Below are 27,718 nucleotides of genomic sequence, written 5' to 3'. Positions count from 1 at the left end.
TTGATAGTCCCGATTGTACAACAGACAATATAAATTGAGCCGAATAAAAATTTTGGTTGACATTGCATTTTTATTTGATGATAGGCCTACTTGTAGTTTCAATATGAACACAATATTCGTTCCACGATTGCATATTTGTACTCTCTAACACACACACACACACACACACACACACACACAGAGAGAGAGAGAGACGGCACGGAATCTTCAAACCGGTCATACAAGCTGTGTGTGAAACACCCGCCTCTCACCTGTACTGCACAACCACAGTCATAAGCATTACAGAGATAAGTCTATATTGGATGTCACTGACACCGGTGCGAACACCTGACGAGATTTAAAAACGGTTCTTCTACGGCGCGTCATTAACAGGAGTACATTCTTGATTTTCGTTGTTATTATTAATTTTTCTTCAGGTGGTTGAATATCACATGGAAAGAGCTCTTTGCTAGGAATAACCTAGCAAAATGTCTTCAGTATATCAAACGCATCGGACCCAATAACTATAAACCAAATTCAACCCAGACTAAACAAGGTAAATATAACTTCATCCATTTATATTCTTTTAGTGATCTCTAATAAGTATAGAGTTCTGAACTTCTGACATCTGATGAAGTGGTACGGTAGGCTATTCATTTTGTAGGTGCGATAATAAAGTGAGTCACTGAGATTCAGTCATAATGTCAATTAAATATTATTTGGCGGTATTAAATATGAGGTAAATGGAATTTAGTGGGGATTAGTTAGGAAAAACTCAGTGATTTTCAACAGTTTTAATCAAAAGCGCACAAAGACACAACGTAAAGGGGCAGGGGGGATTAGATTAAAAAAATCAGTCTTTTTAATTATTTTTATGTTTATGTAGCCTACATTTGTTTTTTTTTAAATTATTTTATTAATTTTATTATTATGAATTTAAACAGCATCTATACAAAATGGCGTTATAATATAAAGTTGGAAATCTTGTGCAACAATGGTAGACAAGGCATATATCATAAATTGCTTTAAGTTAGTTAAACTGGGTTTATTGTCAGTGGTGGAAATGGCAGAGATTCACTATTTTATATTTTAAAAGCATAAAAATCCAACTATATTTATATATGAAGTTTGCATAGCGTTTTGAGGATATTATGTGGATAAAATATGAAACAAAAAATTCTCTACATTTTGAACTGGAACTCCATCCACCTTTTAAATTCACTTCCTGGCTGCACCCATTTCCATCGCTGGTTTTTGGTGTAATGTGGTCTACAAGTTTGTCCAAGGTGTAGGCTACCAAGAATAAAGAATAACATTCTCATTTGGCAGTGGATTTATGATGAACTCGCTGAGATCAGTTAGATGTTGAAGCTCGATCATGTTCACTATTACCTAGTCATTAATAATTAACTTGGTAATTATTAATAACTTTTATGTTTGATTGCTTCTTGATATTAAAGTGCAATTGATGTTGAAACATATAGCATCTGTTCCAATGCTGGAATTACTGAATATATTTAACATAACCTGCATTTTTCTTTTGTTTCTATCAGGCCGTCTCCTCTAATGGCCTTCTTACAACAGTTAAGACTTCTTCTCTGGAAAAATGGCCTCAGTGTCATCCGGCAGCCAGTGAGTAAATGCAAATTGTACAATTGGATGTTCTCATTTTATGGTTTCAAAAAAAAAAAAAAAAGCTGGATGCCCAGATTAAAATGATGATGTCTGCATTGAGCATGGATTCTGTGGAGTTCTGTGGGTTTCTACTAGCCTGGTTAAAACCAGACCATTCTCAGTTGTAACTAGTTATGGTCTGGCAAAGCGTCATAGACAAATCATTTCCAGAGGGGCGTCACGAACGGACGTCGCGGATAGACCTAAACCCAATCAGAGCGAGGAGATGACGTATGCAGAGCGGCGGAAACACATCTCCGAGTGTTGTTCTTTGCTCGGTTTTTAACAAAAAGGAAACGTTCAAATCGCTTAAAACAGACGCGATAGCTGATTCGAACGAGTGATGTTCGACGGCGGCATCCATCTTTGTAATGTAGGCTACAAAATCTGCTTCAAAATCCCAGCGCTGTCGTCATCGTGTAAAGCCCGCCCCAACGTTTCTGATTGGTGCCGCGATTTCGACGGATTGGAAATGGGTTTGAATCATTTTTTTACAGTCTATGGTTTGAATCATAGACTGTAGGTTTGAATGAGCTCTTTGCCAGACTAACTTTCAGAGCAAATCTAAATTTGCCGGAAGTTGTCTGGGTTTTCCCAGGCTAGGTTTTTATTCTACCTAACCCTTTGCGCAACATAATATTTACATAATGAATGTTAAAATTTAAGAGTAAGTTCTACACACCTTGTTTTTTTTGTTTTTTTTGTTAGCTGATTTGGTTGCGTTATTGCTTTTATAGAATTAAGTTAACACAGCAAAGTGATACTGTATTCTATGGAGTGATATCTATCAGAGAAATTACTTGCTGCATTGTACAGTAGGACAGTAGTTCTTGTATTACCTGTGCTTTATTGCTTTAATATTGTTGTATCCTTAAAACATATTTTTTAAATGTTTCAGAAGACCTATACATGTCTTATGGTATGCTCAGCACAATGTAACCAACAGTAAAATCTGACGGGACATTTGTTTATTGATGTTTTCAGGGCTGGTCACTGGCTCTCCTTATCTGGCCACTTGTGATCTTTATCATCCTGGCGGTCACCCGTTCACAGTTCCCTCCAAAACTCAAAGACACCTGTAAGTACCTCTATTACACAGCATCCTATGTAGACTGTAAAAGGAAGTCAACTAAATACTGTTGTGATCACAGTGACATGACAGTGACTGAAGGCATTCTGGGTCGGTTAAAAGATGGTTTAGGTTCTGGGCTTCTATATAAAGGTTTGTGGTTTCAATCCTGAGAAGGTCTGAGTCAGAACCTGTGGAGTTACTGAGATCACAATCCTGCTTTATTACTATTATGTCCTTGAGCAAAACACTTAACCTCAGGTTAGCCCATGGGGACCGTCATTGCACTTAGTGTACTGTAACTTCCCTACTCGAAAGCGGGTCTGCTCATCTGCAAGGAACAGTAACATTGCTGATGGTTTGATTCGTGGTTTGATGGAGATATGCTGCTGAACAAGTTTTCCTTCCTATTTAAATATGTGCAATATGGTGCAGATCTTAAGCAGGCTGATGCCACAGATCTCTTGAGCACATTTGATGTTATCCACCCCATTGCTTGGGAATGTTCTAGACTAGTGTCTTATTTCTACGTAATGGATGCCCAGCAGCTAATCTCCAATGTTTTACATTATCCGTCTGCCTCCAGGTTCCTTTAACTATGATATGGGATAAAAATACATATTCTCAGATTTGTATGCAACCTTTCCCTTTAAGCTGACTGTCCTTTGGGAGTTTTCTGTTATTTCACATCTCTCTTTGGAGGATTGGGTTGTTAGGCCTGGTCCTTCCCGTGAGTAGCTCCCTTATGCCTTGCAATGTTCTGCACAGGCAGATTCAGTGTTTGTCTAATTGTATATATGCATCCATAAGAAACTCATTTGATAATGTGAGAAAACAAGTGCTTAACCTCAGAGGTAATCTATTCTGACCCCCACTAATTCTAGTTGGTGTGTTTTCCTTGATATTTGCATATAGGAGAGATGTATAGATAAGTAAACAAAAAAGTATATTTTGTAGGTGCTGTTTTTATTGTTAAAAGAAAAACTAATATGATGAGAATATTTAAGGTAATATCCTGGCCGCCCTTTTCCCTATAAAGAGTAAATTAATGAAATATGATGGATTGTCATCTATCCTAGTATATTTTTAAAAATCTGTAATGGCTGAATAAACAACATTTGGATATGATAAAATCGCTTTTGTTATTAAATTAAAATTTATTGATGATTAACTGAACCCTCTGGTGCTGTTCATTCATTTGGTTTGAATTTTTTACTTTATCGGAATGGTATGAAACTTGGTAAAGGTTTTGACACTTGCTATGTGAATAACAAAAAAACAAAAAAATCATGGATATGATTCTGATTCATAAAGGTTAAATGGTCCTGAAAAAAAAGTCACAGTTGTAATCTTATCTAATGTTTTTTTGTTTAACTTTTTTTAAAATGTCATTTTCAGGTCTATGTTCAATAAGTGATTAACATGTAATAAATTGATCATAACTATTACATAAATACATTAAATACATAAAAACATAATCACACTAAAATATAGTTTTTTTTTAATCTGTAATTTTTGACCTCCACACAAACAGAACCAGAGGGTGAATGCAACAGTCCTTGTTAGTATTTCCTCATGTTAAAGGGATAGTTCAACCAAAAATGTAAATTCTGTCATTATTTACTCACCCTCAAGTTGATGAAACAGTTGATGGTCCCCATTGACTTCCATAGTATTTTCCATACTTTGGAGGTCAATGGGGACCATCAACTGTTTCATCAACTGTCTGGTTACCAACATTCTTCAAAATATCTTCTTTTGTGTTTAGCAGAAAAAAGAAATTCGTACAGGTTTGGAACAACTTGAGGGTGTGTAAATGACAAACTTTTCCTTTAATAATACCTTCTCTGTATGTTTCAGGAAGTTGCAGCGATCAAATCATTTGTATGCTTGGCACACCCCAAGTAGCTAATGTCATGTTTATTTTATATCAATCTCTATGGTTTCTCTATGGTTTTGGTTCATTCAAACACTATTTGCTGGACAAACATTGCATAAGGTCAATAATCCTAAAATAATCCTTTTAAGTGGTCACTCTTAGTCTATAGTAATGTATGTTTTGAATCATGGCATTGTGTTTGTTTCTAAGAACTGACGAAATCAAACATGGTATATTGCCATTGAAAGTCCTAAACCATAAAACCAGACAGTAAAAACAAACATTCTCCCTCCCCTAGAAAAAAGAAAAAACAACCCAGGTTGAGAAAAACATGATTGAGATCTCATATGTTTTTCCCCAGACAGCAATGCGAAAATGATTTTTTTTTTTTCCTGAGGAAAAGTACCTCCTCTTAGAATTTCAGAGGTCAAACAGAGACTGTAGTCGGCAATCAGATATATCTAAGACTTCAATATGAGCTTTACTTCAAGACAAAATTATGTGGGCTATTGTAAGAGTTAAAAGTTTATTACATTATGTAAAATATGAAAGCTGATGTTATATTTGAATATTTGATGTCAATTCAGCAGTATCTATTTATGACGGGGGTATATATGCAGAGAGTGGAAGGAGAGAAAAAAGTAGAAATAAGAAATTGTCAGTGTCCGAGGGTTTTATTTCTATATTCTTGAAGTTTCCTTAGGATTGAATCCCAAAGATCACCCACAAGCAAATATTACACTATCAACTTTTTCCCAATGAGTCTACTCCTTTTTAAATTATTGCTGTCACTTCCACAAATCCCTTTCAGCAGTGTTAACTAGAATGTTTCTAAAGCAGAGAAATACAATATTTGGGTCACACTTTAGATTAGGATCCAATTCTCACGATTAACGAACTATTAACTATGAATTTTGCCTCAATAAACTCCTAATTACTGGTTATAAATAGTTAGTAACTGGTAGTTGTTAAGTTTAGGTATTGGGAAGGATTAAGGGATGTAGAATATGGTCATGCAGAATAAGGCATTAATATGTGCTTTATAATTACTAATTAACAACCAATATCCTTGTAATATGCATGCTAATAAGCAAAGCAACTAGTTAATAGTGAGAATTGGACCCTAAACTAAAGTAATCTTACCCTTATTTGTTATCTGTCAAAATGATGCAAAGCACTTTGAAATATCCATCAGTGTTCTAGTTAACAATAGAAAATGTTTCATTCATGCAACATACATGTATGTTAAGTAATATAGACTTATATATATTAACACAGTTAATATATATATATATATATATATGTATATATTAACACTATATATTTTACGTAATCCGTATTTGTATATCTTTAACATTGCTGCAGACTCATTTGAGCTTTTGGGCTAGTTCATGGTCTGCTGATGATAATTTATACTTTCACTTTTAAGTTTAATTTTGATGACTTAATTTAAGCTCAACAACTTGAACACTCCTGAATTCACAGAGAGCAAGTCATGTAGTGTGAACCGCACAGTTCAGCCCGATATTTTTAAATCCTGTAGTGTGAACTAGGCTTAAGTCCACTCAATCTGCCAGACTTGTCGACTGCAGCTTTAATTAAAGTAATTTTGCAAGGCATCATGGGGCAAAGGTGGATACTAGTTGCATTCATTTATTTTATTGTCTATATTCTTACAAATATAAATGTCTCATTGCATATTTATTTCTCCTAAGTTTTAAGAGATACATGCTCTTTTTCTCCCCTTTTAGTCCAAATCCGATTAGATTTGAGGTCATATGTAGTACTACCATGTTGACATAAAAAAAAAAAAACTTTTAGCACATATGCATTTAAAATGTACAGTCTTTCTCTTCCTGGAAAGCAGACTAAAAATATTGGTGACTCATCTTTCCCTCAGGGACGTATACACGTTTCTGTCCAATTAAATGTCTCTAGAATGAGAATGTCCCCACTTATACCACCTGCCATCATCTAGCAATAGCAAGTGGCAAATTATGAATTTGATATGTCCTGTTTCAGTGGGAAATATGTCAACACAAGAAGTAAAACTGTTCAACAAGACATCATGGGCTATCCTTAACAATGAAAAAAACGAACCTCTGAGCATTAAAATGTAACTCTGCACTGTTTCTTTCAGGCTATGTGGCACCGAAAAACCTTCCGAGCACCGGATTTTTCCCTTTCCTGCAGACCCTCATGTGTAGCACCGACACTGCGTGCACCGGCAAATCTTACCTAAATGAGGGACAGTCCAAATCGAACTGGTACACAGGTCATCGTCGCCGCAGGGATGCTGAATCTCACAGGTCTGAATCTAACACATTTCCAGAAACATTTTCTCCCCCACAAACTTGTTTCATGTAGCACCATTTTCTTAGAAAGCCTCAAGTCTGTTTTTGTTTTGAATTCCATATTGGTTGTGCTATGATGATCAGATGTGCACATTATTGGTGATATTTGTGACCCAGCACATTAATGTCACGTGCCTTAGATGTCTGATAAAGATGGCTCAGTTCACCTGTGTTTGGATGCATCACTGATGAGATAATAATGGATCTCATGGCAGAATACTGCACCTCCCGTGACATCGCTATCCCCTTTGCCTCAGTATTCATAAAGTATAGTGTATTCAGTATTTATAAAGCTAAGAATACCCTTGTTTGGCCAGATGATTTGCAAAAGTGTTTGGCTGTTTAACAGAGGAATATTTACCAAACCCATTGTTCCACACCAGTTCTTTACTGCAGTGTGTATAATGTCCATGTTGAGTCAACAGTCAAAATCTTTCGTCATTGTTGCAAATGTTTGTTTGGTGAGTCATGTGCCTCTTTAGATTTTTGAGCCAAGTAGGCTTGAATCCTGCTACTTAAAAAAAAAAAAAAAATTGATAATAAATTGAATGATTATAGTTAAAACGTTAGTAGTAGAAATCACTTATTCATTGTTATAATTCGATCAGTTCAGTCAAGATCACTTGGTTTAAATTTAATTCTGTCATGTACATATTGTCATATTGTTTGAAACTTGTTTTTCTGTGAAACTCAAAAGGAGTAAAAATGTCAAAGCTGCTCTTTTCCGTACATTTAGGTTAACATTTGCTCTTCTTGCCTCCAGATCAAAAACTTTAATATTATACTAACGTCAGTGAACTGAATTAAAGTATAAGGTTAAAGAATGAAAAAAAAAAATGAAGTGGCACTGCCTCAATAAAGTAAAGTAAAATTCTATTTAACAATAAGGTTTGTTAGTTTAGATTTACTATGCTTTAACATAAACCACAGAACATTTCATGAGTGAATTTAAACATTCCATAGATATAAAAAAAAGAGGGAGGTAGGGCAGAAACTCCCATGGTGGCATTCCTCTTTTTGCTTCCTCTTATTAATTACATTTCTTTGTGTACCCACTGTACAAACTCACTACCAGCTCATACCTCAATGAGGGTTTAAATTCACATGATTTGTTTTCGTAATCCTTCACCTAGTGCTTATCTTTAAGTAATGATCCATCTTTCACTGTGACATGGGCTTTTGAAAAAATCTGTCTATCCTGTTTCTTTTATGTGTTGGCTTGAAGACGTCAGCATTTACATAACCATGTCTTTGTTGAGTACATAATCACATGTTATATAACTGTAGTATAATATAACAATTTGCTACACTTTAAGTAACAAAACTATAGATTATTCTTTAAAAAAATAACTAGAATTCTTGTATATATCATCCATGGTCCTGTTTTATTTTAGTCTACCAGGACTGCTCCATGGTTTACCTCCACTGGCCCATCTAGAGAAGGGAGGTCTGGTTCACTCAATCCTGAAAAGGGAGACATCAGATCATCCAGAGCTCCTGGAGATATGGGACAGGATGCTCAGTATGTAAATTATCTTTAGTCATTTAATACAACGCCACAAAAATAAATACAATTAATCCGTTTCTATGTTTTTTAACTGTTGTTTACATTTTTTTTGTAAAGATTCCAGCCTTCAAAACATTCCCAATGTGACTTCCGTCATGCAAGCTTTTAACAACACAGATCAGGTTTGTGTTTTTTGTAATCTTGATGTATCCATGTATCTTGTGTACATATACCACATTTAAAAAATTCCTCACGTTTAATTTAATTTAATTTAATTTTGTTTTATTTTATTTTATTTTATTTTATTTTATTTTATTTATAAGAGATAATATGTAAAAGGTTAATTAATTTATAGTTTTTATAGTTATAGTTATAGTTATTAATATACAAAAATACATCTACTGTAAAAAAAAATTGTAATAGAAATGTTTGTAAAATTCAATGTTTGTTGTGATGGTCCATTAAAAGGTAATCATTATAGTTTAAATGTTTCTGTATATTTTTCATGCAATATGGTTACATGAATATCTTGGCTTGACTCATGCAACAACAAACAAGGAAATGGCTGGTTATTAAAATGTTTGTTTTTTTCACTCTTTGTTGTAGACAATGGAACCTGTTTGGGAGTCAGTGAACATTCTGAAAAAGTCCTTATGCAGTTTCTTCATGACTGCCATCAACACATCAGCCGGGACCCACGATCTCTTCACACAAGGCTTAATAAACTTCTGCAGTTCTAATGACACGGTTCTAGAAGCATCCTTACTAACCCTGAGCCAGGTGGGTCAGACCTCCCACACTGTTCACAATCTTTCAGTCTAGTCTCTTTATGCCCACGAATATCAAATGAAAGTGTCATTTAAATGAATCCTTAGACATCATGGCTTTTATGTTTATCTGATGACTTGTGTGGGTCACCAGGTACTGACAGAAATGCTGCTCAATAACCCGGCAGAAGTGTTGGAAATGATTGGAGGGACTGTGGTGGTCCTAGATAGACTTCAACAGGAGACGTCAGTGTGGGACTTCATGCTTGGCCTGCCAGATCTTTTCCTGAAGCCCACAGATAAAGAGAAACTAAAATCTGGGGCAGGGGAATTGGAGAATCTTAAGAAGTGAGTTTTGAGGAAAATAGTGTTCAAATAAAATTGTGGTCATATCGCACATAAGTTCATTCACAGATTTGGGGTTATTAAGAATCTTTTCTTTTTGAAAGAAATTATAATTTTTATTCAGCAAGCATGCATTGAATTGAGTAAAAGTGACGGTAAAGACATTTATAATGTTACAAAAGTTTTTTATTTCAAATAAATTCTGTTCTTTTGAACTTTCAATTGATCAGATAATCCTAAAACAAAAATGCACAACTGTTTTCAACATTGGTAATAATAAGAAATGTTTTTTGATCCTCAAATCAGCATATTAGAATGATTTCTGAGGGATCAATCAGAATGTGACACTGTAATTCCTATGCCATCACAGGAATAAATAAAATTCAGAATAAGAAACATTGTATTTTTGATCAAATAAATAAATAAATGCAGCTTTGCTGAGGATAAGTGACATTTTTTCCCCAGAAACATTTAACAATCTTACTGACCCCAAACTTTTGAACGACTGTGTAAATTAAGAAGTGCAAGTGATAAAATAGGTTAGTTCAGACATTAGGGTTCTGGATATTCTGTATATCTTCGTTGATGTAGGTGCTCTGCTTGGATTTTGAAAGTCAGTTTGATGTTTATATCCACAACACTGCACATTCCCATTACGTGTGAATTATGTGTAATGTTTGTTGTTTTGACTAGTTTCAAAGAATCTCAGCCTCTCTTTATTTATTTTCAATTAGTGCCTTGACATTCCTCCAGAGGACTTTCCCACAGGCCAACATCTCTACTGCTGCCACAAACCCAGTCATCAATAAAGGCATCGGCATTCTCAACTACATGGGTGAATGGAAAGGGAGAGGTATGCTGAAGTTGACTTGCTGAACTTGTTTTGTGAACTGCATGCATGGTATTTGTGGTAATCTATTGTTAAGTGCTATCATCATTCTCTTAATTACTTAGTGAGTACATGCTAATTCCTTTTAATTTAAGTTGAATGTAGTTTCAAATGTTTTCCACTTGTATTGGCACTCACAGGCTGTATATATACTGTATATATATATATATATATATATATATTAGTGCTGGGCAACGATTAAAAAATTTAATCGCGATTAATCGCATGATTTTCTTGCGATTAATCGCGATTAATAGCATTGTTACGCGCAAAATTGAATAATGAATTCTAGTAGTGTATTGCGCACTTTTGATTTAAATGTACTGCTACAAAAGTGCAATAACATGTGGTTTGCAAAAACTTTAAACAAATAAGGTGCTTTTATACCAGCAGTATTCCCTTTACACAGTATCAATAAAATATTTCTTGTAAATCTCAACTTAAACATTAATGTAATCAAATCAAATATTTAAACAAAGCTATTTGCCACTGCCAGGGCATTACCTTTTATCTAGCTTGTTAAAACGAGTCCAGTTTTCTTTTTTTCTGAACAGGTATCTTGTATCAGGGAGTAGCAGAAACAGTCTATGTAGTCAAAGGGTCATGATCACTACTACAGATATAAGTCGACCAACGTTACTTCTCTGATAGCAGCTTAGGTTTGGTCATGGCATGCCATGGTTTCCCACGTAAGATTACATTAAACAGAGGTAAAGCCCAATTTATACTTCTGCATCGAACTCACGCCGTAGCTGTGTAGCGCGCGTACCCTGACGTGCATCTCTCCAAAAATGTAACGTCAATTCTACGCGTACCGCAAGCGCTGTGATTGCTAGAACCGCTCCCCGGGTTTCACACTCTCCCTCATGTGTAATTGCGCGTCAACGCGGACAACGACGCAGATATATAAATGAAAACCAACGCGTAGTCTATAGCGTAGAGAGGCTCCGGTGTAGGTCCGACGCAGAAGTATAAATCAGCCTAGAGTGACGAGTGAGGTGAAGTGGTCGAGCACAGGTGCAGCGACAAGCGGGTGCGTTCCTGTGAAACTGTTGCGGTCATGCTCGCCTCACGCACGCGCCCGCGCGTTGCCGAAGTTGAACTGTCTAACTTTTTGTACACGACGCGCAGCACAAATCATTGGAAGAGAGACTGATCCTCGGCTCGCTGTTTGTGAGTTTCCAGAATCTAAATAGTTATCAGGACATCAACAGGAGGGAATTCACATGGCAGAGCATCCCCGCTAAACTAAACGCAGGCCTATCAGGTAAAGTTATGTATAATTTTAATTTAAGTTAAAAAGGCTACAGCTGCGTAGCGCACAGAAGCCGGTGCCATGGTTACTATCCATAGAGCGCCTGTCATTCACTCGCGGAGCGCTGTCTCCCTTTCTGTTCACCTGAGAGAACCTGCCAAAGCCTCTCCACTGCTTGTTTGGGTGGGTTATTTGCTGGCTGACCAACATCCCACCCCTCCTGTGATCATGGTTTGACTGTAGGCCTATGTGTATTCAGAGGCAGCGAGCAACGGACTTTCAAAATAAAATAAAAAAAAACCTCTGCGTTAACGCGCGATAAAAAAATTGTCGGCATTAATTAATAAATGCGTTCACGCGATAATAACGCGTTAACTTGTCCAGCACTAATATATATATATATATATATACAAACTAATATTCAAATGCATACTGAAAGATGCTGTATTTCAGTTAACTAGTCAGATGCATTTACTTTGTTACTGTGCCTCAAGATGAAACCATGTCTGTAAAGATGTGAACCAAATGGCCCATAGGAACGGATAGGTGTAGGCCAGACGGCCCACACAAATATTGAGTATTGAATCTCTGTTTGGGTTAAGATTTTTGAAGAACGGCAAGCTAACATCGCTGCTGAAGAACTGCTACACTACACACCTTATTTTCTCCCCACACGAACTCTGGTCAAACATACTTGTTTTATATATTAGAGAAATCGAATACATTGGCGAGCCACCCAAACGACCGCTTGGCTAAATACAAATACAGCAAAATCTAACAATATAGTATTTAAACTTGAATGCACAAAAAACAGCATTTGGTATATCATTGATATCAAATGCCAGTAAAGTGGCTATTTACGTGTCAAGTTTGTACAAGGTTGGATGAGTTTTTTCAATGGATAAGGATAACCAGAAAAGGTTGTTAAGCTGACAATTGTTGGTTTAAACCATTGAACACTGCCAGGTTCCTTACTATCTTGGGGGAGATGTTGATCATTAGGGGATTTAGAGACCAATGTTCTATTGTCAAAACCTGTTTGGACAGCCTTGTTCTATGTGCACCACAGCCTTAAATGAAGGTGAATATCCTACTTGGCATTGTGAAAAAGTATTATCACATTACAATTATGTTGTCATAGAAGAAAGCTAAGTGGAGTTTTTAATGGATTTTATTAGTTTGAGAACTTATTATTTTGATCCCTGTTTAATATGCACAGATATTGTCACGAACTGCTCTGAGATAGTGATGTGACATTTGAACCGAGGCGTCGGAGCTTGTGTCGAGAAAAAATAGGCGTGCCAGATGAAGCCGCGATTCGAGGCTTGTGTTGTTAACGTGAAAATCACGTGACTAATGACAAACGAGGCCTCGGTTTGTGTGAAGAATGCCCTGTCCCAAATGGAACCCTAAGCACTCGCGGTCTTCCTCTGGTGAGTCCGCACTTTCGCGACGTAACGCCGCTTTGAATGTCGGGAAGAAGTCTGCTGTGGAGTCCGCATCAGCGCGGGCTCGGCAAAAGTGCGCATCAAGGGCGCAAATCGACCGCAGAGGGGGCGCTCGCGAGCACCCTTCTGAGATCTAAAAATGACAAATGGGACACACGACGGTCTCACGGACTTAACGGACACGCGCACGCGGCAGCCATTGTAAGTCCACAAGACCGAAAGTGCACATGAAGTGTGCCATTTGGGACAGGGCCAACGTCATCGGTTCGGTCTGAGTGTCGCTTCCGGATAAAGGGGGTCGAAACTCGCGAGAGTCAGAGTTAGAGAAATCTCATTGTCGTTATTGTGTCATATATGTGTTAGGGCTGTATATTATTACACTATATCAGGTTAGAATAGTTATTAATAATTATTAATAATTGTTATTATCAAATATAGTAGCTATATTATAGTCTTGTTATATTAATTAGATAAGATTATTTCGATTGCTTTGGATTTTTGGATCTGGACTGGACTGCTTTTTGTTTTGGATTGCCCTTTTGGATTTGTTTGCTTTTTATGACATCTTCCTTTTTCATGGTAATGGAGCAAGCAAGAAAGAGGAAATCCTCCCCTGTCTGGGCTCAACAGAAGCATCAGTATCTTCATGTATACCCGCTGGCACTGACATCCTCTGTTCCTTGTGAAAGGATATTTTTCCAAGGCTGGAGAGGTTTTGTCCAAGAAAAGGAATTGTCTAAACCCCAACACACTTCAAAAAATTCATTTTCTCAATAAAAATCTATTGTAATCCTTCCTTCATCCACCCCAAACTGCAGTGTTTACTGCAGTTTACTTTATTACACTACCTCGAGTCCCTCCACCATAAGCACTGCACTCAACACAGTCACTTTTGTTGTTCATACTGTCACTATCCAATTTTTTTCTGAATAATTAATTAATTGTGTGTGTGACAGTTGTCTCTGTACAAGTAAATGCAGACAGAGAAAGATACACGTTTTATTTCATACCCAGGCAATGGACAAATGTCTGCACAGATCTCTTTATTATTGCAAATAAAAGGTTACAGAGACATTAACAGTGAGAAGAAGATAAATAAATAAATAAAACAGAGCGGGAGGGGGGCGGGTCATTGGTTCAGAATGAATTAATTTGTCTGCTATTTCTTTGCACAGTAGCTAGGTGTCACTAGTGAGCAATGCTGAATGAAGCTTCGAGTAATGAACCTTTGGGTGAAGCAATGGCCTGCGAGGTCTCAGTGGTTCAGGAAGCCTCATCTTGCCATCACTACTCTGAGACACGAAGGTTGAGGTTCCAAATGCAGTATTTATTTAAAGGGTTATTCACAATTGTAATCCAAATCAAGGCAAGGGTCATACACAAACAAACAATCACAACAAGGCAGGGAACACGGGCAAAAGAGTAATCCACGGAACAGGCAAGAAATCCAAAAACCCAGAGACACGAAACCAGGGAGAATGCTCGGAATTGCGGTGTGACACAAAACAAGACTTCGCAGGGAATGACAGAAAGAACCAGGCTTTAATAGGGTGAGCAAACAAGAAGATGAGACACAGGTGAAAACAATGAGTTGTAATGAGTCCAGGCAGAGAACTATGGGAGATGTAGTTTGTGAGGGAATGACAACAGTCAGCTGTGGAGTGCCCTCTGGTGGCTTTCAAGGGCACTCCAGCTGGTGACCATTACAGATATGCATATGAGAGCCATTCATAGGTTGATTTCAACCAAAGGTATGGGGCTTGGTTTCGGGCTTGGTTGTTTGACTATTGGCAGGAGTGTTCAGGAAACCTTTTTGAAAACAGTCATTTTTTTTACAAATCTTTTGCAAAGACTCTGGTGGTGTGTGAATTAACGTTCAACTTTCAAGTGCTTTAGAAAGCTGCCTGCCTGCATACTCGCACAAGAACTCTCACGTGTTGGTCAAAAGTGCAATCACATTTTTCTCTTGTTTTATATAGATGTGAATGTCAAACTGAGTGATGTTATGAGCCCAAGCAGCATTGTTGTACTCAGCTCAGACATAAAGAACCTTATCAACCAAACCCAGATCCCTCTAGACAAGGTAGGCCTCTCTTGGTTTCTCAATGCCGGTTCTTTGTTCAAAATATGAGCGCTTCTACATCAACTGTATAGGCGTGTATCAAAGAGAATTGTCTGCCTTTTGTTTCCTTTAAAAGTTATGAACATTTCCACCACATCTCAAATGATGTGCGTATTATTCTGTGGTGGAAATTTTAAACATTTAAACACTAAGGCTAATTTCTTAATAAGCATTTTATATTCATTAAATATGCACATAACAAATATTCTGTTTACACATGTGAAATTTACCTTCCTTATTCATTTTATATTTCAGCATATTTCAGGAGAGTTTGATGTTAGCATGTTGCTAATTTAACAACAACATGATCCTCTAACATTAAACTTGATTCATGCATTTAGTTATTGTATGACTTTTTAGTATTTATTCTCAGCATTTCATGGATTTTTTTATATGTTGACAATTTTGGCAAAAGTCTTTATTCAGTTTGTGTTTCAGTTTGAGCAGAATTTGGCGATAACATGTTGCTACGCTCACAACAACATGATACTCTAAAGATGCGGTCACATTAGCAAAATTTCTGCAAAATTTCTTTATTTTTTTGTTTTGGGAGAGACCAACAGTGTGTCCTAAATCGCGTACTATCCGAGTAGTTACTACATTTGATTTTAAACTTACTTCTAGATCGTTAAAATGTATGTTCTATATGGTATGAATGCGTAGAATGAATGTAACCCGTACGTACTACATTCGCCATGTTGTCATTAACATGTGACCCACCAGCGTCAGTTGCGTCGCTTCACCTCCATTCATTAATTTTCTCCCGTGGCCTCATGGGATAGTAAGGTGTCCATCGAATGCACACTTCAGAATCCTGCCGGAAGTAGTAGGTCGTCCGGGGACTTTTCGCCTACTGTTTTTTTTCGCGTGCTATATAGTAGGGAAGAATTCGATGTCGGACTGTTTTACTTTGTTTAAAGATTAGTAGTTTATATAAACACACACAAATTACTACACACTCATTCACACTCACACATATTGTGTCCTTCTCAGATTCTTGTGCTGCTAAATGAGGAAGACTTTCGTACCTTTTTGTGTGACCAAAACATTCTCGCCTCCTATTGTTGGAGCTGGGAAGTGGGCCAGATATTTCAAGGGATTAATACGTGGAAGGTTGTTGAACAGGTAAGTTTCTCAGATACATATCAGTATCTATTAATATCTGCTTTATAACCTAAAAAATAACCTGTTGTAGGGTGAGAAATTCTCAATTGTGGTTCCTCCTACTTACCTGCTGTCTTGTGGGAAAACACACAAACATCAGCTATGCATGTTACCTTGGAAACCAGCTCAGTCTAAATACAAAACAGCACGCTAGCCGCACTGAGGCTGATTGCATAAAAAGTATGTATATAGAGCAAGCCTCCAGGGAGCCCCAATTAGATAGTCCCCTCACCTCAGAGGGGACTCCACAACAATATCCTATCACCATGATTTTGCATTCAAAAGGCATGTGACATGTTCATATGACAAATGCCATGCTGAGTATTTAGTAGGACTGTTAATTAATCATATTCATTTAGGGTGATTAAAAAAATAATACATGCACGTTTTGAGGCTAGTTGACCTACTTTTGTTGACCGAATAACTTCCTGTAAAGTTGCTTGAAATAAAAAAATAAAAAATTGTTGATATATTTTGAGCAAACCCACTTCTTGCATATGTCATTTGCATTCATTTCAATTTTGCATGATATTTTAATATTGTAAATGACCAGACCAATAACATTTTCATGTCTCATGCCTGCATGTGCTCCCTGCAGGTGCTGTTGGCCTGGAGTCAGACCTCTGCCTCTGCAGACCTGGCCTTCACTAAGGAGGTGTTCGACAGCTTGCTGGGCCTAGTCTCTCCATCGAGCATGGATGCTCTTCTCAAACACAGCAGGTCGCAGCGCAGCAGTGACGCTCAGCCACAGAGCCTAGGGGAACAATTGTATGTCAACCTAGACTATTTGCATCTGTTTAGATGGAGTTATATGCAGTAATGAGATTGATCTGTTTTTCTGTAACAAATAGTACCATGAACCATGAAAGTATATAACCCGTTTTTATTTGCATATTTTTGGTTGTTTTTTGAGAATGAGTGCATGTCACGCAATCTGTCTATGGTGGCATCTGCAGAATCTGGTTTGATAAGTGAGAGGTGACTTTGTGCTTGAATAGCATAGAGCACCTACATGGAGCAATTGTTTTTAGCAAAAAATAGATTTGAAAAACCTGATATAGTTTGGCAACAGAAGCTGGCATGGCATTAAACAAACAAACAAACAAACAAACAAACACTTGTTACTGCTGGTTTAGCGAGAGAAATCTACAGCCTATAGCCTAGTGTTTGTCATAAAAACGAAAAAAGGTTATTGTAAAACTTTTGTTAATTTTATTCTCACTGCCACTTCCTGCTGGTTCATCTGACATCTGAATGAAAAAAAGAAATCTGTTTTTAAAGTTGAACCTAAAATCCACCCTATTTATCACCCAAAAACCCCACACACCCCCTACAGAATCTTCGGATTAGGCAGTACAGCATTTGATTTTCTACAAGGGATGCCAGGCTGGGAATACATTCAGACTTTAATGATGGGTGGCCATTCATCCATGCAGGTGGCAAGAGTTGCAATGGAAGCACAGCTACGTATGTATCAGCATGTGAAGAAAATTATGATATGAAAACAATTTCCAATGCTAGCCACATACAGTAGTTCATCTGATTTATCATTATCTGTTTCACAGAATTCATTGATGTGATCCTGGGGGATGCCAAGTATGTCCAGGAGGTCTTCCTTTCTCTAATGCAGAATGAGACATTTGCTAAGGCCTGGGCTGACCATGGCATGGACTCTATTGTGCAAACAGTGGCCAAGGTGGGTTAAAAAATTTTTTTTTATGTAGTTTGCATTAAAGACTTCATTTGCCAGATTGGATGTCCCCTAATTTTTTCATACAGGTTCTAGAAGGTCACACTAGCTGCAGAGAACTTTCTGCTCCCTGGGCTTGGATGTCAACATACAGCTCTATAGACCCTCAGTTATGGGGCACTCTAGTTTGCTCTGGGAATGACACAAGTCTTCAGCAAATACTCTTTACACCACTTTTGCCTGTAATCGAGAAGGTAAAGGGATGTGTTTTGAAGTGATTTGCAGATTCAAGCTTTGTTACTATTTGACAAAAAATGGAAATTAATGATTATTACTAAAAATGTTTTCACAGGTCCAACAGTTGGTTGGTGTAGTAAATGGAACTGTAATGTACAACGTCACACCCTCCATTCTTATGGCGGAGTGGCACAGTCTATACACAACCTCCCAGCAGTATGGCTCTGCCCTTCAGAACTTGCAAACTGAGCTTAATGAGGAATATTTTGTTGCTTGGATCCCAGGGAACATTTCAGTTGGTTTGGACCAGATTCTGTTGACCAGGTCAGTAACCTACTTATTGTTCAATTTCTGCTATGTGATCAGGATGTTTTTTGTTGAGAATTACATCAAATAGTGAACCAAACTATTACAGTCCCCATAGAAACACATTTCAGGGCAATTTACATGTTTATTTGCATTTTAATTTCTTGTGATACAGGGGTACTGATGCACTTGAGACCATGGGTTCTCTGCTAGAGAAGAGCTCTCTGTGGCCCTCCATGGAACCATATTTTCAAATAGCTTATTGGATTTTGACCTACCAACCAAACGCCACTGTATCACCAAACTGTGAGTGTCAAAAAATTACAAATCTATGATCAATCAGTAGACTTGGTTCTTAATATCTGGTTATGTTGTGGAATTATATGATTTAACATAGTTGTTGCTATTAATTTTATAATGATGAGTAATCTTTTTACATCATTTATTAATCTAGACTGGTTTTAATTATTATTTTTTATCGGTTTTTAATAAATTATTTTTCTTATGTTGAATTATAATTACATTATATAAGTAGTTAAGCTGTATAAATTTAAATTAATGTATTTCGAATAAACATGAAATAACAATAAACAATAGTATATTTATAAGTTAACATTTGTTGCCAGTTTTATAGATATGACTTAAATATAACTTTGACAATGTACTGAAAAGTGTTATAATTTGCAATTATTTTATAACCTAACATCATTGTGAAATTCCTGAAGTTATTGCTTGATTGTAATTTTATTTATTTAAACAAAATTATAATTAATATACAAAAAACTATGAATAATATGCAGTGAATTATGCTCACATTTTTGCAGGCACTTCATTTACCTTCACCTGTCAGACCGGCTTTACATGGGAAACATCTGTTCCACTGATTCATTCTTTGATATCTGAAGTGATCTCTGAACCTGACAGCCTGCTAAGGTAGTGATTGTTTACTGCAAAATATTTATTGATACGAAAGTAATATTTACCTCCTCTACTACTATGTGCATTCATGAATCATGATATTCAAAATATATTAAACTGCATAAGAAGACCCGTATGTATATATATTTTTTTGTTATAGACTAATTTCCACTGTAATACAGACAATTTTTATTCTGATTTTAGACCTCTCCAGGGAACAGTGGCTTTCCTCCAAAACAGTTACATGGCACTTTTGAAACAAGTCCTTGTAAACAGCATACCTAATCAACTGCTTGGTAGTGACATTTCACTACAAGACTTGTTGCTGAACCTCATTAATACAGTTGAAAAAGAAATTCAGCTCCTCTCAAACATTGAGTCCACACAGCAGTTTGACACTCAACTTTCACTCAATCTGTTAAATGACATCATGGCGGCTCTTGGACTGGGGCAGATAGAGAACCTGTTGTCAGGAGGATCCCAGACAACCAGCCTTCAACCAGTGATCATGGACGTTCTTCAGTTCTTGAACAATGGGTCCATCCAGATGCTAAACAATGAGGAGGGTTTTGCAGTTCTTCACACAATTTTGAGCCAACTTGGAGCCATTTTGCCTCCAGAGCAGCAGTATCAGTTAGAAGCAGGGTTAAATAAGACTCATGTCCTCATTCGAGATCTGGAGATCTGTTCAGCTCTTGGCCAGCACTGTGTTGCTGATATCCAGAATGTATTTGATTTTCTCGGAGCAATGCTTGCATTTGGAAATAATATCACCATCCAAATAACACCTCTTAGGGGAAACATGACTCTCCCTGTTGTGGTTGATGTGCTCACTCTGTTCCTGCCATGGAACATGTCCCAGCCAGCAGAAGCCTCTATGGAAATTGTGAGGAAGGTTCAACATCTTCTCGAGCAGGCTTATGCATCTCCTGTTTTCAACATCAGTCAAGGACTACAAGCCTCCAATCTCACCATTTTTGAATTAGTACAAATCAATTCTACAATTCATTATAGATGGTCAGCGTCCATACTGCAGACTCTGAATATGGCCGTTCAAATCCCACAATGCCTGAACACTCAAACCACACAATTTCCACAATGGCATCCTGCCAGTGGAGAAGCCAAATGTGTCCTTCAGCTCATTCAGAGTGCATCTGGTTTAATTGAAATAATACCTGTAGCAGAGAACGCTCAAATGAGTCTTAAAGATCTGCTTAACATCACTGTAGTAGCGTATCAGAAACTAAGTAACATGTCTAGTTCCAGATCTGACCCACTTGCATTGACAGAAGAGGTGCTGATAACAACACTGTCAGCCATCAGACAGAACCTTCAGGGTCTCGGTGTAGAGAACATCACTGATATTACAAGTGATTTAAACATTCTAGAAGACTTCTTGAAAAAGGTAATCAGAGAACAGTATCCATACCACACCATTAACTCAACATTGATGGCGCAGGGGCAGTATGCACAGAAGATGTATGTGGATATCACACTGTGGTATCTTAACAAGCTTGGAAATGCCACCAGTGGCAGTATGTTTGCAGAGATTCTCAATCATCTGATACACATGACAGAAATGCAAGTGGCACTCATCAATGCAGAGGCAGATATGGCGACGCTGGTGATGAATCAGATCCAGAACTTGACCCATGTGCAGCTTCCTCTGGAAGGCGAAGATCTTGTACGAGTTGCCAATACAATTATGATTATGTTGCAAGGTGAGCTGGGACTGATTAAAAGAAACCTTGAGATTCAACAGGCGTTCTACGATTCTCTTGGCTTCCCAATGAACATTAGTATTCCTGCTGAAATTGAAGCCCAGATCATGAGCTATCTCAGCTCGACAAGGGAATGGATCACTAACCAACAAGTGACAACGGCACTTGCAGGAATTTTCCAATGGGAAATGAGCTCTGTAGATATCACAACACCTGGGATGGATCTTGAGAAGCTCCTCCAAGCCATGATTCCCCTACTCCCTCCTAAAGAGAGAGAGTATCTTGCTGTTGTTGACCAGGTCTCTCAGGCAGTAAACTACGCTCTACAGGTGGCTAGCACTGATGGTGGTCTTCAAAATGAAAACTTCACCGAAGCCATCATCAGTGCTGTGAGAGTGGTTCTGGAGAGCATGTATAATGAGATTGGTGTTCTACCTCAGGGGGTGGTTGAAAATGTTCTTAGCACTTTTAACGGTACCCTTCAGCTGATCTTGAACACCAATATGAGCTATGCTCAAGCTAGCAACCTCACACAGGAGACTGTCCAGAGGGTGGAGGGACTGATTAATGCACTTTTGCCAGCAGAGGCAGCAGAGGTGTTGGTTCCCATCACAAAAAGCATTCTCACCTATTTCCAGACCATCTCCCAACCTGGTGGATCCGACATATGGAATGAACTGTAAGTGCAAAACTATATTACTCCCAAATTATTGTTTATTTCTTATTTTCTTATATATTTGTTCCATGTGAAGTGTCTCTCTTTTTCGATTGACTGTATATGTCTAAAGAGGTAGGAAGATTCCATAACCGTCTTGATGATTTTCATTTTTCAGCATTATCAATGTGATGAAAGAATTTCAGAATTTCTTCCCATCGAACAACACAGCTCAGCCTATTGTATCCACGTTGATGAAGGTCTCAGAATTCATTCTAAGCTCAAATGAAGGCAACTTGACGAAGGACTGGATCATTAACCAACAACTGACAATTGCACTTGCCAGAATCTTCCTGGGGAATGTTAGTACTGTAGATCTCGCAACAACTGGGGTGAATCTTGACCAGCTTTTGCAAGCCATTGCCCCCCTACTCTCCCCGGAGGAAAGAGCTTTCCTTTCTGTCTCCAAACAGTTGTCTCAGACACTAACCTATGCTCTGCAGTTGGCTGGCACTGATGGTGGTCTCCAAAGTGAAAACTTCACAGAAGCAGTCATCAGTGCTGTGAGAGTGGTTCTGGAGAGTCTGTCTAATGAGACTGAAGCTCTATCTCAGGATGTGGTTGATAAAATTCTGGGTGCTTTCAATAGTTCACTTCAGCTGATCCTGAACCCCAATATGAGCTATGCTCAACTTGGCAACCTCACAGAGGAAACTCTCCAGATGGTAGAAGGAGTGATTCATGCCCTTTTACCGGCAGAGGCGGCTGAGGTGTTGGTTCCCATCAAAAACAGCATTTTAAGCTATCTAAAAAACATCTCCCAACCTGCTGGATTTGATCAATGGAATGAACTGTAAGTGTAGAGACTATATATTTGTTGCATATTTTTTCTTTCTCTCTGTTTACTCTCAGTTTCTAATTACATTTCTATATGTACCTATATGTATATTTGGAGGAAAGATGACAGTTTACTGATTTTCTTTTTCAGCATTATAAACGTGATGACAGAACTTCAGAATTACCTGCCATCTAACAACACAGCTCAGCCCATCATATCAATGATGATAAAAGTCACAGAAAACCTTCTGAGCCCAAATGAAGGCAACATGACAAATGACTGGATCATTAACCAACAACTGACAATGGCACTTGAGGCAGTCTTCCAGGGGAATGTTAGTTCTGTAGATCTTGCAGCAACCGGTGTGGATCTTGACCAGCTTCTGCAAGCCATGGCCCCCTTACTCTACCCTGAGGAAAAAATCATCATTTCAATTGCTGAACAGGTGTCTCAGAGAGTAAACTATGCTCTACAGGTGGCTAGCACTGAAGGTGGTCTCCAAAGTGAAAACTTCACAGAAGCCGTCATCAGTGCTGTGAGAGTGGTTCTGGAGAGTCTGTCTAATGAGACTGGAGCTCTACCTCAAGATGTGGTTGACAATATTCTTGGTGCTCTTAATGGTTTACTTCAGCTGACCCTGAACCCCAATATGAACTACAATCAAGCTACCAGCCTCACACAAGAGACTGTCCAGATGCTAGAGGGAGCTCTTCATGCCCTTTTGCCAGAAGAGGCGGCTGAAGTGTTGGTTCCCATCACAAGTGGCATTCTAACCTATTTGAAGACCATCTCCCAACCTAGTGGACCTGACAAATGGAATGAAGTGTAAGTGCAGACAATATATTTCTTCCAAATCATTCTGGCTATCTCTGTCTTTCAATATGTGTATAAGGGTAAACTGACACAAGGCTATCTGAACTTTGCTGGAGCAGGCCCGGCTCCAGATATGAGATGAAAGGTGGGCCAAGTGACATTCCAGGTGGGCCGGTCGGGGGGGTGTTGAGTAATTTTAATTACATGCATTTACGGCAATTGTTAGGGTTGTTTGTTATTGTTGTGTTTGTTTTTTCTTCATTTTTAATATTTTTTTGTACATATTTTGGAACTATTTAGTAACTATATATATTTTTACATTCTTTACATTTTTTTATAATATATTTTTACATTCTCTCTTTTTGCATTTGTAATATTTTTTTTGACCTCTTAACAGATCTTGTTTCAATTAAGTAACTATAGATTTGATAAAAAGGAGCAGATCTTTTAAAATAACTATTTACATCAACTACTAACTAAAAATGTTAACATGTTCTTCATTTTTAATATTTTTTGTATACATTTTGGAACTATGTAGTAACTTTATGTACACTACCGTTTAAAAGTTTGGGGTCAGTGAGAATTTTATTTTTATTTTTTGGAGGAAAGAAATCAATACTTTTATTTATCAAGGAATAATTAATTTGATCGAAAGTGACAGTAAAGACATTTATAATGTTACAAAAGATTCTAACCCTAACCCTATTTATCAAAGAATCCTAAAAAAAAAAAAAAAACTGTACAACTGACAGACCAACAACTGTTTCAACATTGATAATAATAATAAATTTTCTTGAGCATCAAATCCTCATATTATACTGATTTGTGAAGGATCATTTGACACTGAAGACACTGACACTGGTGATGCTGAAAATTCAGCTTTTGTTGTATTTTTAATCAAATAAGCGCAGCCATGGTTAGCAGAAGAGAATTCTTTTAAAAGTATTTAAAATCGTACCGACCCCAAACTTTTGAACGGTAGTGTATATATATACTAATAAACTACTAATACAGAGCTGCCAACTCTCACGCATTGGCCGTGCGACACACGCATTTGATTGGTTTCACACGCTCACACGCCACACCCCCGATCTATCACGCTGAAGTGTCAACCTGGGGTGCGTTTCCCAAACCCAACTATGGTCGCAAGTTCCATCGTTAGAATAGAGTTCAATGGAAATTGCGATCATAGTTGGCCAACGATGCTTTTGGGAAACGCACCCCAGGTCGGTCAAATGCCTGGAAGATGAGTGTATCTATATATCTACCTGTTGAGCCACTCGTGATCGAGTAGCTATGCCGCAAATTAGTTAAAATCTCTCGTAATCTAGAGCGAGCGCCAGAGACAGAGATTGTGCTCCAAACCATGTAGCGCGCGCGCACGGCATAGAGGGAAAGCGAGCGAGAGACCTTGCGTGTGACCCCGAATGTCAAATAAAGCTATTCTCATTTCCTATTTTTTTTGTTGTCAGACAATAGAACGAGTAGCTATAATATAGTGAATGATTACATTTTTTATTGGCCTATGTGGAACATTATCTGAATTGAGAGAGTTAGGGAACCGGATGAACTAAGCTCTGTGATAGTGAGTGTTACAAGTAATAAGCAAAAGAAAATAAATAAAAATTAAAATGGTCAAACTAAATTCTTTAAATATAACAAAAGAAAAGCAGATAAGTGATAAGTCCATGGAAAAACACTGCTCATTCGCGTCTGTCAGCGGCCGTGCGCTCCTCTCAGCCATTCACTGAACAGGGGAGACGCAGCTAGAGAGAGTGACGACAGGGAGAAAGCAAGACCTCGCGCTCGCAGAACAGTACTGGCAACATTTGGAGGTTATACTGAGGTTTGTCGCTTTTTTGAAAAAAATTTCGCTAAAGGGGTCTGAAAAGTCTCTAAAAATAGCGACAAAGGCGCTAATTTGGCAACACTGGACTCTCGGAGGGAAAAAGGAGGGGGTTGGGTAGAAAATAGAAAATAACGTAGCCTATCTCGAGCTGAATTGAATATCGCACCAATTTTGTGATTGTTATGTGGTGTGGGGCCAGGGTGGGCCAAGCTTCTGATTGGGTGGGCCAGGCCCACCCTGGCCCCCCCGTGGAGCCGGGCCTGTGCTGGAGCACGTTTGACCTCCAAAATCTGGTTCGTTTGACTAGTAAATGGTAAATGGACTGCATTTATATAGCGCTTTCACAGACCCAATGGCCACCAAAGCGCTTAACATATTGCCTCACATTCACCCATTCACTCACTCATTCATTCATACACCGACAGCGGTGTCAGCCATGCAAGGCAGCTGGGGTTAGGTGTCTTGCTCATGGACACCTCGGCACTTGGTCAGGTGGAACCGGGGATTGAACCACCAACCTTCCAGTTTGTAGACAACCTACATGAACCACTGAGTGGCCTAGACTAGTATGATCCCTCCTACTTTGCCCGGACCTGTATTGTAATCGCTGACTGTGTGGTAGCACGGAACAGCTACTACTTTTGTGTGCGATACTGTCTTCATTATTACAATAAACATCTTCTATTACTACTTGGATAGTACACTTTTTAATTAATTCAAGTATATTTAGGTTTATAACAGGTCTGGTTCTGAACATGAATTATAGAACATGAATAATAAATGCAACAAATCTCTTATGAAAGAGTCATGAGAAACTTGACAATGTTCATTTTCTATTTCAGAGTTATAAATGTCATGAAAGAACTTCAGGTTTCCTGGCCATCAAACAACACAGCTCAGCCCATCATATCTATGTTGCTAAACCTCACGGAATTTGTTCTGAGCTCAAATGGAGGCAACTTGACAAAGGAGTGGATAATTACCCAACAATTAACAATGGCACTTTCCGGAATATTCCAGGGGAACGTTAGCACTGTAGATCTCACAACAACTGGGAAAGATCTTAATCAGCTTTTGGAAGCACTGACACCATTGCTCTCTCCTGAGGACAGAGCCTTCATCTCTGTCACTGGACAAGTATCTCAGACACTAACCTATGCTCTGCAGGTGGCTAGCACTGAAGGTGGTCTCCAAAGTGAAAACTTTACAGAAGCCATCATCAGTTCTGTGAGAGTGTTTCTGGAGAGTATTTCTAATGAGACTGGAGCTCTACCTCAGCATGTGGTCGACAGTATTCTTGGTGCAATTCATGGTTCACTTCAGCTGATCCTGAACCCTAACATGGACTACAGTAAAGCTAGCAACCTCACTCAGGAGACTATCCAGATGGTAGAAGGAGCGCTTCATGCCCTTTTGCCAGCAGAGGTGGTTGAGGTGTTGGTTCCCATGAAAAACAGCATTATAACCTATTTGCAGACCAGCTCCCAACCTGCTGGACCTGACAAATGGAATGAAGTGTAAGTGTAGACTGTATTACTCCCAAAGTATTGTGTCTATGTCTCTCTTTTATTTTTTCCCCCCTAAAATATGTATAGAGCAGTGATTCTCAGCCTTTGTATCACCAAGGCCCCTCTGCTAGCTAAATTGAATGAAGTATAAATGTAGAGGATGTATCTTTATAAGGGAGATCTGTTAATATATAGTAGATAGCGAAAAACAGACATTTATCTATCCATCCATCTATTCATCTACTGTATATACAGTACCAGCATTCAGACGTTTTGGGCCAGTAAGATTTTTAAAAAATAAATAAATACAGCTATTTTAAATTGTAATATTGTTTCACAATATTCGTGTTTTACTGTATATTTTATCAAATAAGGCAGCCTTGGTGAGTATGAGAGACTTATTTTAAAAACATTAAAATGTCTTACTGACCCTAAAAGCCGTGTGTATGTAGAGTATATGCAGTACATGTATTTGTGTATGCATGTGTCATGGAAGTTATAGTGATCTTTTTCTTTCTCATTTTCAGCATTGTAAATGTGATGAGAGAGCTTCAGAATTCTCTGCCATCTGACAACAAAGCTCAGCCCATCATATCTGGAATTCTTAAGGTCACAGAGTATGTTCTAAAATCAAATGAAGGCAAGTTTACTGTGGTGTTGTTTGTTCGAATTCATTGGATGATAATTACTGTGGGCATCATTCTTTTTTTATTCAATCAAGTTGTCATAGA

The 27,718-nt window shown here is 38.0% G+C and overlaps 1 protein-coding gene across 1 annotated transcript; it reads left to right on the top strand.

Annotated features, from left to right (window-relative positions):
• Positions 1-278: 278 nt before the first annotated feature.
• LOC130072593 (uncharacterized) lies at positions 279-27,717 on the top strand. The gene is made up of 24 exons (XM_056237771.1): positions 279-535; positions 1,533-1,611; positions 2,638-2,731; positions 6,742-6,910; positions 8,350-8,477; positions 8,580-8,644; positions 9,069-9,242; positions 9,384-9,577; positions 10,309-10,427; positions 15,146-15,249; positions 16,282-16,413; positions 17,051-17,220; positions 17,789-17,919; positions 18,018-18,148; positions 18,232-18,396; positions 18,495-18,703; positions 18,861-18,991; positions 19,510-19,618; positions 19,808-22,003; positions 22,158-22,832; positions 22,968-23,642; positions 26,322-26,996; positions 27,515-27,641; positions 27,709-27,717. The coding sequence occupies exons 2-24, from the start codon at positions 1,546-1,548 to the stop codon at positions 27,715-27,717; spliced, it is 6,648 nt and encodes a 2,215-aa protein (XP_056093746.1). The 5' UTR covers positions 279-535; positions 1,533-1,545.
• The last annotated feature ends 1 nt before the right edge of the window (position 27,718 follows it).

The sequence above is a fragment of the Rhinichthys klamathensis genome, unplaced genomic scaffold, assembly GCF_029890125.1.
Source record: "Rhinichthys klamathensis goyatoka isolate OS25496 unplaced genomic scaffold, OSU_Roscu_1.1 h1tg000497l_1, whole genome shotgun sequence".
Classification (NCBI taxonomy): domain Eukaryota; kingdom Metazoa; phylum Chordata; class Actinopteri; order Cypriniformes; family Leuciscidae; genus Rhinichthys; species Rhinichthys klamathensis.
The sequence above is the reverse complement of the archived record's forward strand: the minus strand, read 5'-3'. Positions and strand labels throughout refer to the sequence as shown.